At 39.0% G+C, this 16,494-nt stretch overlaps 1 protein-coding gene across 6 annotated transcripts in view; it reads right to left on the reverse strand.

Moving 5' to 3' along the window:
- The window catches only part of ppp1r13bb (protein phosphatase 1, regulatory subunit 13Bb), a 120,569-nt gene that overhangs the window by 93,286 nt on the left and 10,789 nt on the right, over window positions 1-16,494 (reverse strand). For 4 of the 6 annotated variants that reach the window (XM_068039018.1, XM_068039014.1, XM_068039015.1 and 1 more), the window contains exons 1-4: window positions 7,516-7,650; window positions 5,761-5,908; window positions 1,328-1,447; window positions 198-274 (exon numbers count right to left, since the gene is read on the reverse strand). In XM_068039018.1, the coding sequence (XP_067895119.1) occupies window positions 198-274; window positions 1,328-1,447; window positions 5,761-5,908; window positions 7,516-7,635 (465 nt within the window). In that variant the 5' untranslated portion in view covers window positions 7,636-7,650. Of the gene's footprint in view, window positions 1-197; window positions 275-1,327; window positions 1,448-5,760; window positions 5,909-7,515; window positions 7,669-16,494 lie in introns of those variants that run through there. The other 2 variants (XM_068039013.1, XM_068039016.1) reach the window with 2 other exon arrangements.

Genomic DNA, 16,494 nt, shown 5'->3' on the forward strand with positions numbered 1-16,494 from the left:
ACAATAAGCTGTGGATGCATACTAACATCATATTCTTGACCTTGAATGGCACATTCGCAGTGCTGTGGGTAAGCTGAACACAATTTGTAGGAACTTAAACAGAGGAAAAAACGGTGAACAACTGCTTTAGCAGCATTGATGCATTCAAGGACATTATAAACAAAAAAAAAACAAGCAAGGGCCAAGAAACTACATACCCCATTTTCAAAACGCTTGTCCGTAGATAGGTTTATTCCATTCCATCTATTTAGTTGATCTTGAGACTGGCGTCCACCTGCAAAGGCAAATCAAAGTTTCTTTTAAAATATGCCTAGTTAGATTCAAGTGGAGATAAAAATATATGCATAATTCAAACAACAGTCTGTTCTGATTAAACAGTTTGACTTTAGTGCTGAGTATCAGAAACTGTATAGCCTTTATGCAAACAATAAAGTCTCTCAAGTACTGATGTAGCATCATATTCACTATACTATATTGCCAAGCATTACTGTCTATTACTTCAATATATCAGTTACAGCCAAGAAGTGCTGTCCTCCCAGGGTGACTCAATGCGCACCTTGGCTGTCTCGCCTCTGAGTCAGAAGGTTGAACACTTATAATAAACTTTCCAATAATAGTAGAGGGGAAAAGCCTGGAATCATTCAAGGAACAATTAGATACGGCAATGGAAGGACTATAGCATCCTTCTGGGTGGATAAAAATAGGCCAGATGGCCTTGCTCAACCCTAAGTATCTTATGATTCTAGTCTGTGGTATGGTAATCGGATGCTACTTAATAATCTGCAGCCTTTTTTCTACTCCACCTAATTTTCTTTTCCATCTACTTCAAGAGAAAAGAAAAAACTGGGCTGGGTGTTGACTAGACTGTTGTTTTGCGCTACCGCTGACAAATTTCACCTGTGAAATGCGGTGGTCCAAAAATACCATGTAATAGAAATAGAATTTGACCTATTGCACTAGTAATTCTGATGATTAGGCCTTTTCATGTGAAATGCACTGCCTAAAAGGATAGGGGAAGCAGATTCAATAGCAATTTTCATCACAGAACTGAAATCTGCAGGGCTATGGGGAAGGGCAGGGGAATGAAACTACTAGGATAGCTCTTTCAAAAAGCTGTCAGACACAATGGGCTGAATGGCCTCTTTCCGTGCTGTATGCTTCTATTATTAAGAATTTTTTTTGACAATTAGCTGTTTCACAGAGTACTTTGAAACTGCACACAACTCCCCGAAGAAAAGCTTTGAGAGAACTGAAATGGTTCAGCTCCCTCTGTGCCCATTATATTCATAATTCACCAGTTTAAAAATAAAGTCAGTGTTTTACTTGCTTTGTTCACTACTCTCATTAGGTGAATCCTCATGACGGAGAAAAAATTTCACTTCTTCCCTACGAGGCCCCCACTTCTGCAGATGTTCATACATCAGATGATCAGAAGGAATGGCACGCTCTGTCAAAGAAACAAAATGTTACCCCATATAGATCATAACACTGATTTGGGTCAAAGCATTCAAAAGTAAATAAAATGTCAATGTCACAACCAATACAGGCTACAACCTTCTACAAAACATTTTTTTTAATGGTTGCCCCAGTATATGATAATAGATGGCTAACTAATTACCAGGCAACTATCCAAATCAAGTGGTTCTAATAACACAATGAACTGGACCCTTAAAATTCACCGCTTGTAATTTGCTAGTCTAAGTATTCTATGATAACCACCCACGTAACTAGCAGCCATTTCCACTTAGTAACTGGTACCAGGTGAATCCAGATCTGTCAAGGTTATTTGTATGGATGGGTCCGACAGTCCTGGGAAAATAACATTTAAAAAAAGAGTCTCTGCTTATCTAGGCTACATAAAATCATAGAATGGCTGCATGTTGGTATTGCAAAAAAGCCATGTTTTGCTGTTGTTGAAAGGAAGCAGTGGGCTGCTTTAACAGATTTTGCTTATTTTCTTGCCATGGTTACAGTATTCAATGTATATTGGGAAACAGAGGGGTCAGATTTATCATAATGGTTTGCTACTCCAAACCATTATCACCAGACCAAACTCACCCAGAGATGGATCTAACACGGCTTCCAATTTAGATATATGCCAATATCAATTGGTAGTTCATTTATAATCTTTACCTTATACCAAAGACACCTTGCTTGCTTACTCCATCTGCTCAACATGAGCCACTTTCTTTCCTACTGCCAAACACCACTAGTTACCATAATTTTTACATTTTAAAAAACCGTGTCTACAAGCAAACCCAATTTGCACATTCTACAGGTTTCTGTTGACGTATAAGACACTAGCTCGGCCTCAGCTGGAGTATTGTGTCCAGGTCTGAGCACCGCACTTTAGGAAAGACGTGAGGGCATTGGAGAGAATACAGAAAAGATTTACAAGAATGGTTCCAGGGATGAGGAAGTTCAGTTATGAAGTCAGATTGGAGAAGTTGGGACTGTTTTCCTTGAAGAGGAGAAGGCTGAGGTGATTTGATACAGGTATTCAAAATCATGAGGGGTTTGGACAGAGTAGATAGAGAGAAACTGTTCCTACTTGTGAAAGGACCGAGAATGAGAGGGCACAGATTTCAAGTATTTGGTAAGAGAAGCAAAAGTGACATGAGGAAAAACTTTTTCACGCAGAGAGTGGTTAAGGTCTGGAATGCACTGCCTGAGATTGTGGAGGAGGCGGGTTCAACTGAAGCATTCAAAAGGGAATTAGACTGTTATCTGAAAAGGAAGAATGTGCAGGGTCATGGGGAGAAGGCAGGGAAATGGAACTGAGTGAATTGCTCTTTCAGAGTGTTGGTGCGGACATGATGGGCTGAATGGACTCCTTCTGCACTGTAACAATTCTGTGATTCTTTTTAAGTAAATGCACTCAGCATAGTACTGAGGCACATAGACTTGGGAGATTCCAGTTTCAATCCATGATTTGTGCTGAAGTATCTGATCTAAACTAAGGAAATGAATTATCTTCTTCATCCATGAGCTACAGTGGAGCTAAATAATAAATCATCCAGAGATCCTGTTACTAATGGCAATTCCTAGTGATTTCTGCTCAAAAGTGAGTGTTTGTAGACACTGCAAGGATATGACCAGTTTATCTGTAATGCCCCACTCCCAAAAGAGGAGCCATTTAGATAAGTACCAGAGGACTGCAGGTATCCATAGGATCATATTCCGTGAGCAACCACCTTCAGATGATTTGGGGAGAAAATTTGAAAACTTTGGTAGTTTTCTAAAAAAAAAAGTCATTAGCTGGTATATGAATGGGGCAACTTCACTCAAACACATTCCCTTCTAGTGTGCAATCAAAATGCCTTACCTCCATACAGATGTTTTGTTGTGAAACTATGCAATAACATGTACATGGTGGGTAAGAATGAGAAAATTCCATTTCATCCATCTAGGTCCATATATAGGACCTATTCAAGTCATTTTATCGTCTGCCTACCTCTGAGCATAATTTATTTATCTTTATTCCCCCTCAAATCCAAGATCAGATTTATTTTTACAAGGTTAGCTAAGTATTCATTGTAGTCTATTCCTCATGTTAACAACAGTGCGATGTAATTTCTTCTTGCCCACCACTTCTTTATGACAGTCATATTCTCTTTGTTCACTGTAAACAGTGTTGATTTGAATTTCTGTGCACTATGAGTTATTAGATTTCAGAATAATGGAGAAAAAGCTTAGTGCAGCAATGATACACCAAATTGCTTTTAGTAGACTATGTAAATATGAGCAGTTAATAAAAAATGTCAACGTTGTGTTAATTTTTATTTATATTTATTTATATATATTTTTTTTACTGACTTGGTTACAAGTCTAATTGGAAAGACAACCACATTTTGTGGCTACTCTAAGCTAAAGAAGGACTTTTTAAGATGATTAACCTGTTGAAAAAGAATTGGGAGGAGATTTTAAAAAAATTCTTTCATGGGATGTGGGCGTTGCAGGCCAGGCCAGCATTTATTGCCCATCCCTAATTGCCCTTGAACTGAGTGGCTTCCTCAGCCATTTCAAGGGCATGTAAGAGTCAACCACATTGCTGTGGATCTGGAGTCACATGTAGGCCAGACCAGGTAAGGACAGCAGAGTTCCTTCCCTAAAGGACATTAGTGAACCAGATGGGTTTTTACAACAATCGACAATGGTTTCATGGCCAACATTAGGCTAGATTTAAATTCCAGATTTATTAATTGAATTCAAATTCCACCTTCTGCTGTGGTGGGATTCGAACCCATGTCCCCAAAGCAATACCTGGGTCTCTGGATTACTAGTTCAATGACAATACCAGTACGCCATCGCCTCCCCTTACTGTCCACTATCTACAATGCACAAGTCAGCAGTGTGATGGAATACTCTCCATTTGCCTGGATGGGTGCAGCTCCAACAACACTCAAGAGGTTCGATGCCATCCAGGACAATGTAGTCCACTTGATTGGCACCCTATCCACAAACATTTTCTCCCTCCACCACTGACACATAGTGACAGCAGTGTGTACCAACTACAGGATGCACTGCAGCAACTCACCAAAGCTCCTTCAACAGCAGCTTCCAAACCCGCGACCTCTACCACCTACAAGGACAAGGGCAGCAGACGCATGGTAACACCACCACCTGCAAGTTCCTCTCCAAGCCACACACCATCCTGACTTGGAACCATATCCGTTCCTTCACTGTTGCTGTGTCAAAATCCTGGAACTCCCTTCCTAACAGCACTGAGTGTACCTACCCCACATGGACTGCAACGGTTCAAGGCGGCGGCTCACCACCTTCTGAAAGGCAATTAGGGATGGGCAATAAATACTGTCCTGGCCAGCAAAGCCCACGTCCCATAAACGAGTAAAAAAATAAAAGGACTGATTCCTTCCAGCAATCAGATGCATTCTGGGAAATGAGACTATCAGGATACATGGAAGGCAAAAGCAAATTAACCCAGAAACAAACTGCAAAGAATTACAGACACAAGCAGGCCATTCAGCCCAACTGGTCTATGCCTGTGTTTGTGCTACACACAAGCCTCCGTCCACCCTACTTTACCTTACCCTATTCCCATATCCTTCTATTCCTTTCCCCCTCATGTACTTATCTAGGTTCCATTTAAATGCACCTATGCTGCTTACCTCAATTATTCCCATGCGGTAGCAAGTTCCACATTCTAACTATTCTCCAAGTAAAGAAGGTTCTCCTGAGTGCCCTATGTGATTATTGGTGATTATCTTATTTTTATGGCTCCTAGTTGTAGACTCCTTCACAAGTAGAAACATTATATTGAATCCCTCCATAAATCGAAAAGACCTTTATCAGGCCCCCTCTCAGTCTTCGATCTTTCGACAGCTAACGGCATTTCCTACTGGAATCCCACTGCACTTCCCAGTAGGCAATGGTTGAGGTTTGTGTTGTCGTCCATTTTAATCACGTTAGATTTTTTTTTCCCAATGACCTAATCACAGATCTCCTTTTGCTTTCTTGCTCCAGAAGCAATGTGGAGTTTGGGAACGTATGGATCTGGAGTTCGCTTATCACTCATGATGTTAGAGAGAAATTTGTAAACAGAGGACTCGCGAGTTGATTATAGATCTGTTTTTTGTCTCTCAGGAGGTGAGAGGGATGGTTAGTGTATGGGCATAAAATTAGCCAAAGAATGTGGGTGAGCACATAGGGGCTGATGGCCTTTTTTTATAGGTCTGCAGACAAAACATTTTATTGTACAATGGTATATATCCAGTAATGGTAAATGAGTGCAACACCTACCATTTCCTCGCCACACCTCAGCCAAGTGGCAACCAATCTCACCAGGTTCTTTGCAGAATTCAATAACATCTCTACATGTTGTTTCTGGGGTTATCGGGACTTCTGTTAAACCCTGTTCATTGTTGCTCAAGTACACAGTCAGTATCATCTGGAAAAAAAGACATTTTAAACATTAGATTTATAGTATAATCTCTTCCCTATTTTTCAGTAAATAAAGAAATTCCAAAGAATACCAGACTGCCATCAAATTTTAAAAGTCAGAATGTGTCAAATAAATATAAATGGTGTATTGTGTGAATTGAAAAAAATGAAAATCAGTACAAGTAAACTGTTTAAACCCATTTTTAAGGCCAAAATTGGACACCACAACATTCTCCTCTGAAGGGCTGGTGCCCACTTGAAATATTTTAAGTTAAAAACCTCAACTGAACATAGATACCTTTGCTGTGCTTCTAGGTTAAGCTAAAAGCAAATCAATGAAGATGTATTTATTGTTTTTTTTAAATGTACTGTGCCCATTAACAGAATTTAACACTTGAATGCAATCGTAATGCACTTGTCCCCAGCAATATTTTGCATCAAATGCACAATCTGCAGTACAACTATCTCACTGATACATCAGCAAACTTTCAATCTCAGCTCAACTCACAAATATGTTCCAAAAAGAATTGTTTATGCCAGATTTAACACATCCATGTCTACCAAATTTCCTTGTACATCTGCACAACCACTAAAAAAAAAATCAACAGCTGTAGATTCTACTTACATGTGCTACGCACTTTGCTAATCATAGCACTGGTTTATAAGACCAATTTTTTTGTTCTCATCATACATAACACAGATAATTACATCATTGTTTGAAGAATAAAACAGATGGAGGCTGGCAGTTGCAATGGATTAGAGCACTGGTTCTCAAATGTATTTATTAAAAACATCTCACCCCAATAATTTTGAATACTGGTATCATTAAGTGTTTGCTGTAACTAAAAGTAATAATCTCAGTCTGAATTAATTTGACATTTAACACTTAATTTTGGATTCTCATACTGAATAATTTTCTATCTATTCCCATATTCTAATCAGGAGTACATTTTGTGGTTGATGAGTTGAAATATATGCAAAACAAGAAAGGAGGACTAAGGCGGAGTCAATGGAAATGGCCATGAAAATCTGTTTTTATAATGGGCAACCGAACCCAAACACCAGTTTTTGCGTGCTGGTGGCAAGTTAACCCCAATGTCCCTTGTAACTCATAAATGAAAGGGATCAAAAGGTAATATTTATTCATTTGTGAACTGTAAAAATGTAACATTTCCAGGAGTGTGACTTGTGTGCCGATTATCAGAAACAAACAGTACTTATATGTGGCTTTGTCAAAGCACTAGATAAATAATTTCAATGATTTCCATGAGGGAGTAAAACTGCAGCATGTTATACAACAATTACGACTGCATACTAACTGGGTGGAAACTGAACCATATTCTACCTACTCTATTAAAATGCACTGCACACTTCAAAGACTGCACAAAGTGCTGGATTCATCAGAACACAAGCAATAACAGGACCACACATTGTTCAAACTCCTGCTTTGCCAAAGCACACAAAAAACAGCAGTTCATGTTTATTTGGGGACGAAGAAACATTAACTTGATGTTTGCAGGTGTTTTGAAAGCAAGGTCAAACCAAGCATTTATGTAATAAACCTTCTGCAAAAGTTATGTTAGTTCAAAGAACACCATATCACTTATACTTTACCTTCCTATGGTTGAAATTCCTTCTATTCATATGATGTTGGTGTCCAACTTTCTTACATGGCCAAGAATTCTCTCTCGACTTAATTAAGCTCTGCAGCACCATTGCAACAAAACCAGTCATGTGCTTGGCATTAATAATCTAACTTGAGAGAAAAAAAAAATGAAGAGGGAAAACAAAGAACAGAACAAAAAAAGTTCTAGTGAACGGAATGAGTTCCAAGAGAAAACAGCTTATGTCTCGGTACTGGGCTCAAACGGTAATCAGCTTCACTGCATAAGCAAACGTCACTGAGTCCTTGTGATACAAGAATCAGCAGGCATACTTACGACTTTAGCACTGATAAGATGACTCAAATAAAACAGTGTAGTGTTTTCTACTGACAGCAAGGACATAGCAAGTACACCCTAATCTTGGGTACATTTGTGCTCAGAAAAATTCTATACATTTTTCTCAAGATAACTTCTCTGACAGCATGCAATTTTGCAGTATGCACTCCAGATGCAGAATGTTCATCCAACTGTTCCAATTTTTAAGCATAGTTATAGAACTAGATTCTAAACATGCCCCCCCACCCTCAATGTGCGCAGCCCCAATTTCACAGCAATCATTACAGATTCCTCTATTTTGTTTGAAAAGACGACACATTTTGAAGTGGCATTTGAAAAAAAGATATCAACCTAGCTTTTATCTTTAAACACACATAGAATGCTATGCTTCTCAATTACCAACAATTTACTTTTATATAGCTTTGTTTATGTAGTAAAATGCCCCAAGGCACTTCAGAGGCGCATTATTAAACAAAATTTGACACCGAGCCAATAAGATATTAAAAAAGAAACAGGTAGGTTTTATGGAGTGCCTCGAAGGAGGAAAGATAGGTGGGGAAGTGCAGAGGTTTCGGGAGAGAATTCCAGAGCTTATGGTCTGGCCACCAATGGTGGTGCAATTAAAATCAGGGATGAGCAAGAGGCAAGAATTGGAGTAACACATATCTCGAAGAGCTGGTTACAGAGCTATAGAGGGACAAGGTCATGCAGGGATTTGAAAACACAGATGAGAATTTTTAAAAATAGAGGCATTGCTCAACCAGGAGCCAATGTAAGTCAGTGAGCTTTCAGGTAGCAGAGTTTTGGGTAAGTTTAAGTTTATGGAAGGTGGGAAATGGGAGGATGGCCACAAGTGCTTTGGAAAAGTCACATCAGCTTCTTCTGATTTTGTACAGCTTACAAAAACATTCAGCTCCCAAACTAAGTTTAAGGATAGTAGATGATACACTTGGCAAAATGCTTAAACATTTATTTACCACCACCCACCCCCCCACAACTACAGGTGGAGATATTCTGCTTGAGTTTTCTAGCAGCAACACAGCCAGTTGTAAAAATGTAATTAAACTATAAAGTAAACTTTAGGGGTACATTAGATATACAGAAGCAAACTGTCAGTGTCATAAATTCTTCATAACAAGCTTCAACAAAAGCTTTACATTTACTCAAATTATACAACTGAAGTATTCCCAGAAGTACACAGTACATACCTAAGTGGAGACTTACCAGGTTGTAAGCTGAAAACATGAAACTCAGGCTGAAGTCAGTAACTTCAGCTCAGAAGTATCCAATAATTTTTTTTTTTAATGAAGGCATGATTTGTTTACTTGGTAGATAATTATATGTCTCACATGTGAAATTCTAAATTGCATAAACTATACTCCAAGTCACAAGATTACCAACTGTCAGCCATTAGCAAGGGACACAGATTTGTCAGTCATCGATTTTTTTTGAATTAACTATAGTGTTTATTTAGGGATGAATAATGCTATGACCTGGGCAGAGTTCCAGAAATTCTTCATGTTGTGACAGTCTTATGTTGGTTTGTACCAATCTTTATTTAAGCTCGGCTTAACTTTCAGATGCTATGCCATGTGCCAACAACAGGGCCTCCACTTGAAAGCTCCTTACATGGACACAGATGATATCCAAAACTCACTAGAGCAAGAGGACAAAGAACAGACCCGGATCAAATCGCTCAAACTCCCTAACTGTAACAAATGAAATTTTTGTGCTCACTAATATGAGGATCAATTTTTGCAGCCACCTTTAAGCATCCAGCCCCCACCCTGAAGTCAGTAATAGCCCTGGTCAGATGCTGTATGTAGAGAATGTTTGACATGAAATGTAAATGTACACTGTAAATATAACCTGTAATGGTGTGTAGTGAGGCATCTCATGTACTGTATTGAAAGAAACTGACCTGTATTGCACTTTATGTAATGTCAAATTTGAACTGTTATGTAATGTACTTCTACAAATTTTATGAAAAAAGTATATTTTTGGAAAGAGTGTGTCCTGGTCAGATGCAGTGTAAAATGACTGCTATCTTTAAATGCTAAATAACAGTGCTGGGTGTATTACTGCATGTATAAATTTCTCTCTCAGAAATTGCTTTTAAATGCAACCATTGGGAAGGAGGTGACTATTACAGATTCCTATAACTTTTGAGATTGCTTTAAACTATCAACATTAAACACGCACACAGACTCAGGTACACAATTGAAGGAAACAGGAGTCTCTTGCTCAGTTGCAGACTTTGGACACACCCACAAACAAAAGATGCAGGGAAGCACGTAGGCCCTTCACTGCATTGTTTAATGTGAACAGAGAGACATACACACAGGCACAGAAAAATTTGTAGAGTGGTATGACAAATTAAGGTATATATTGATATGCACATAAAGGCACATTCCGATCCTAAAATGTCCCATTTTTCACTCCACCTTGGCCAAGGACATAATTTCAGTCAAATGTGCTTTCTAAACTGCTTCACTGGCGCAGATTTTTCTCATTAGGGTTTGTACAATAAATGGATTGTGCAAATTAGAAGATCTAGCATTCAATGAATGTAATCCTCAATAGTGACATTAGTAAAGACCAACAAGAATCTGGGACAGTCTATAGTTTATAAGACATGTTATTTGTATGCCAGATATGCCATTATTAAAAATAATTACACAGGGTTGCCATATGCTAGGCTTGAGAGCAATGCACCTCTTCAAATCTGAGCCCTAGAGTAAAAGTTAACTAGTATCCTGATGTACAGCTCGATATAATAGGAAACAAAATGAAATGAAGATTCATAAAGGTGTACATTCAGGCTTCACTGTGAAAACATTTTAGAGATCACAATGACAAAAATGAAATTTTTCACATGAATTCATCCACCTCTCATCCACCTGCATATATTACTGCGAGCAACCTATGATTAGTACGTAGACCTAGGAAAACAACAGAGTTTTATGCACAAGTAATTTGTTATGCTCAACCTCTTCACTGCCTCTGACTTGTTACCCGGCTCGTCTGACATCCAGTATTGGATGACCTGAAAAGTCCTCCAACTAAACTTTGACAAGTCCGAAGCCATTGTCTCTGGACCCTGCCTTAGTCTCCTTTTCATCCAGCCTAGAAGAAATAATCAGTTTTCAGATATCAATGTTGTTTATAACTGTAGTGGGACTGATAAAAACAAGGTTGCTTGAGATATACTTCAATCTCCCGCTTGAAGTACACCATTACAAGAGCAAAGTACTGCAGATGCTAGAAATCTGAAATAAAAACAGAAAATGCTGGAAATACTCAGCAAGTCTGGCAGTATTTATGGGGGTTGGGGGGGTGGGGGGAAGAAAGAGAGGGAAGAGAGAGAAAAAGAGAATTGGCAATGCAGGTCAGTGTCCCTTTGTCAGAACTGGGAGTGTTTAGAGATATAACAGTTTTTACACAAGGCATGGTACAGTGGGAGAAGGGGTGAAAGAACAAATGGGAAAGTCTGTCATAGGTTGGAAGGCAGGAGAGATTAAATGACAAAGCAATAAAAAGATGGTAATGGGACAAGTAAAGAAACAAAAAGATAGGTCTAGGAGGAGCAGTAAATGGGAAAGCAGAACCACCACCAACAACTATCCTTCACACAAAAAGGGGCTGAGGTTATGATCTGAAATTGCTGAGCTCAATTCAAAGTCCGGAAGGCTGCAAAGTGCCTGGACTAAAGAGGAGGTGCTGTTTCTTGAGCTTCCTCCATTGAGCTACCATTCAGGAAGGCTCAGTTAAAATCAGTGTCATGTTTTTGTCAGTACCTTTGCAATTTTAACGATACTTTTTGTCTTTGTTCTTGGCAAGAACAGAAAAGTGACAGGTAACCAGCCAGCAACTGGCAAAGCTTTAGAAAAATTTGGGACAACTGTGAAACTGCATCACATTTCAAACAGCGAATGCTAGTACAGGCAGGCCCTGAAAAGCTTTGATCTTGCGTTTGAAATAGATGAGGTCAAATCATCAAAGCAGCATTGGCCATAGGTATAAAAAAATGAGCAAAGACCTTCCAAGCCAAAAGCTGGATATATCCATGTAGCAAAAAAAAAACCTAATGTATCAATATACAAATTCAAATTTAATTCAGAAATAGTTAATGAACTATTTTTCCTTGCCATACTCCCCTATTTGAATAAAGAATTCTCTCCCCAGCACATGGATCATTAAATGTTGTTAGCAGAGGGGACTGGCAGGCAAGAGAACTGCTCAATCACTGGCGACTGATTAGGACATATGTGTGAGCAATCAAGTGTAATTCAGAGATTTTTTTCCTTCCCTGTGAAGATAGAGCACAACTTCATCCCCCTACCTCTGCAGCAGCCTGCCGAAGAATTAGCTTTGTACCCAAGAGCTAATGCAACATAAATATACATTAAATATCAGTATCATCTTATTGAGCTGCACAAAAAACAGACTGATTCATTTTAATTAAAATTACCATTGAAGGCAAAACATGACTGTTGAACTAGCACATGATTATCTATAGGGAGATTGCCTGGGGATCAAGGGGATTCACCAATTCTGTTAAGACTACATAATTTTCATGAAGTTAAAAACCGTGCCAGACGCTGGTACTGTTTGCCTTCATACACTTTTCTTTGCATTCAAATAACAGGCGCTACAAGCAGTGGAAACTGACCTTTGCTAGTCAAAATTTAGTAAGGTGCTAGCACTTTACAGTTCACATGCTCCAAAGTACACAAGTCAGCCCACAAATAAAAAAGGTTTATAAGGCTCTCAAGTTTCAGTGAAACTGAGTTTTGCTTTGAATTAACATAAAAGTATTTAATGCATGTCAGTCTCCTTGTCAAATTATACTAGAAATATTTTCACAGCATTGTTCTTCAAAACTAACCACCTATAAATATTGTTAACGCTCTCAAAGTGCAGCGATTGAAAACACAAGAACTCAACCTGAAGAGTTATAAAAATGGACCTTTCTTGAAAAAAAGTGGACAATGTGATTCAAAAATGGCCACCGAAGGTCAAAAGACCTGGCCTTTGTATATTCAAACTGTCTATTGCCTGGCATGGACAGAAGAGTACAGTCAAAGCGAAGATGTGTCAATTACACTCATTCTGGACCCATCAAGAGTCATTTTTGAATTGAATGGGTTCTTCTGAAACAAAGAAGGTGTGAAGCAGCCACATCCTGGGCCATTGTTGGTGACGACAGGGAGGAAGATGTGTGTCTCCCATGATGTGAAAGACTTCCAGCTTTAAAAGGCAGCTCTCTGGAGAGAGGGAGAGGGGTGCCAGGAAAAAGCATCACCAAAGCTTGTCCAGCTGAGAGTTGGGAAAAAATCCAACAAGCCAAAAGGAAGGGGCCCAGCTGTAAATTCTACATTTCAACTTGTGCAGCAGTGAACTGGAAATGATCCCCTATCTTCAAACTAAACTTTCAACCAACAGAGAAATCTGCAAATGCCCCAGGCCTGCAACTAAAGAGAAATCGGCCTCCAAGAAAATTCAACAGGTTTACTATGAACCCCAAAACCCTACCCGACTTCAAACCACTTACCCCTTTTCCTCTGTGTCTCTTTTTGTGTGTGCGCATGCATGCACGAGTGAATGCGTGAGTGGGTGCGGTTGCAATAACTTCAGTATAAGGCATATTGCTCAATAAATAATCTTCTGTTTAAAACCTAGAAGAAAACCTGTCATTGTCTGTTTATTTGACAAATAAAACAAAAGGATTAAACCTTAATAAAAGAAAACACTTACTGTGGTCAGGTGGGAGTTGAACAGTGCGAACCACCCCTCACCACATGGTCTAAACAATATCAAAACAACATTCATTTATTACCCAAATGTACTGTCACACTAACAAAGGTAACAGTGAGAAAATATGAAATGAACTGGAGGAATTATGAAATAATAGTCAACTGTTTAACTGAACCACAAGAAACTAGACACATTCGTGCCACAGACGAAATGGACCAGAGGTCAGGTGACCCCCTCCTATACTGTTAATAAACATATCTGTCTGTTGAAGACAAAATCTATAATCCACATCTGAATTAGCTTTGGGAAAACACACTGCATGGCATGGGCTGTTGAAAATTTCAAACAACTCATATCTTCAGGAATGGAGCTAACAAACTCTGTTGTAGACAGACCGACTCCACAGCCAAGACGAAAATAGTAGGTGTGGAATAGCATCAGTTCAACAGAATAGACAACATTCAGGCACCAGCATGGAACAATAGTTCCCATATCCTGGAACCCGAGGGGAGAGAGCCCTTAGTCACCTGACCGACACTCCAACCTGGCAGGTTTCTACTTTAAAATGCATCTTTCATAAGAGAGGGGGAGAACAGCTGAACAACCAGAGAAGGTCTTTTCCAGCAGAACAGCTGTGAGACAGTTCCAGCTAAGCTGGAGCCCTGCTGACTACATCTTCTAACTACTGAAGCAGAGAAATTGCAAGGTGACTTAGAAACTCTCCATCTGCAAAAGTGAACCAGGAATTTCGCACGACTTCGGATAGAGGCTTAATCACGAGGATCTTGCAACACTTCATTCGTTTCAAAACAATGAACATTCAGGCCTGCGCCGATGTAAGATTTACTCCCGAAAAGTTTTCAGAAAACAGCAAACTCTTATTACCACAATGGGACTCTAACTGCATGCTACCACTCTACTCTCCATCTTTTCTGGGGTGAGAGTGAGTGAGGTTGGGAACATTTTGCAGTTATTGTGTAAAAATAAACATTTTATTTTCAAATTTATGAGAAAACCTGCCATTTGTCGATTTGTCTGAACCTTAAAAACACAGGGGTTAAAACACTTTTTTAAACCACTATCTGCAGTCAGTTGAGGTGAAAAGTGGAAGTCACCCACACCACTTCTCTATAAGAGTACCAAGTAATTCAGCTAATATCTATGCAACATATTCTAATGAAATAAATTTGACAACATATGCAATGATTCAGTGTTGGAAGAGATCCATATTTCAACTGTATGATATTCATGAAAAGATCTATGTAAGCTTGTATAATTAAAACAGGGGTCTGTATTACTGCAAAAATACAATGTTACAACTATGTAAATAACGGATCTGGTTTATCTGAACTATGAATTATTCTCGCAAGAAATTTATAAATGTTTATAAAAACATAGTTCAGAAATACATTGTGGACCAATGGAAGGACCATTAGCTTCCAACACTCAAGGTATGCTCAAAATTTTTAGAAGTATACTGCTAAATTTCACAGCATCTATATGTACATTCCTCAACGCCAACAGTTACACATGAAAGTTTAATCCTTGGCATAGAGCCACACTGAGTTGAAGCACATCAACCATGCGACAAAAAGAACACTGCAGTATAATTAGCATGACTCCATTCACACTCATAATAGGGCATGGAATATCTCCAACAGTATGTTACTGCCTCCAAGTGATGAATTGTTCAAATTGGTTCAGAGTGAAGAAAACAAACTTCAATCTTAAATTACTGTTGTTATGCAATAATTGTTTTAAAAAACTAACAGAAAAGTATGTTGGATAAACACATCCAAATCAGAAAATTCTTTGTTTCCTATACTGTATTGATTTTTGTGCCATAAATGCGTACTTAGACAAAGTAAAAACCTGCTGAAAATTAATAAAAGTCAGCTATTTTACCACATATAGAGTGAACAACCAAACACGAAGATAAAGTATTTTTAATTGCATTTTCCCTATTGCAGATACAACATCTGGCATTCTACACAAAGCATCCAATGATAAAGGAAGTTAATTATGATTTGGCATGCAAATTGCAAAACACTTTAAAAAAGTTTTTTGACAGCACAATACAGCTCAGACAAGGCAATGCCAAACTTTAAACAGATTGTAATAGTTAATTATTGGTATGCTGGTTACAAAATGTTAGGCATGTCTTTTATGGGACAATCTACTGTACAATCTACGGGGAAGGCGGTGCCGCAATGGTATTATCACTGGACAAGTAACCCAGAGACTCAGGGTATTTCTCTGGGGTCATGGGTTCAAATCCCACCACAGCAGAAGGTGGAATTTGAATTTAATTAATAAATCTGGAATTAAAAGCTAGTCTAATGATGGCCATGAAACCATTGTCGATTGTTGTAAAAACCCATTTGGTTCACTAAGCTACAACCCAGGACTACTTGTATACCAAGCTGCATAAGCAGCATGCAATAGACAGAGCTAAGCGATCCCATAACCAACGGATCAGATCCAAGCTCTGCAGTCCTGCCACATCCAGTTGCGAATGGTGGTGGACAATTAAACAACTAACTGGATAGGTGGCTCCACAAATATCCCCATCCTCAATGACAGGGGAGCCCAGCACATCAATGCGAAAGATAAGGCTGAAGCATTTGCAACAATCTTCAGCCAGAAGTGCCCAGTTGATGATCCATCTCGGCCCCCTCCTGAAGTCCACAGCATTACAGATGCCAGACTTCAGCCAATTCAATTCACTCCGCGTGATATCAAGAAATGACTGAAGGCACTGGATACTACAAAGGCTTTGGGCCCTGACAATATTCCGGCAATAGTACTGAAGACCTGTGCTCCAGAACTTCCCGCACCCCCAGCTAAGCTGTTCCAGTATAGCTACAACACTGGCATCTACCCGGCAATGTGGAAA

The sequence above is a fragment of the Heterodontus francisci genome, chromosome 9, assembly GCF_036365525.1.
Source record: "Heterodontus francisci isolate sHetFra1 chromosome 9, sHetFra1.hap1, whole genome shotgun sequence".
NCBI lineage: Eukaryota > Metazoa > Chordata > Chondrichthyes > Heterodontiformes > Heterodontidae > Heterodontus > Heterodontus francisci.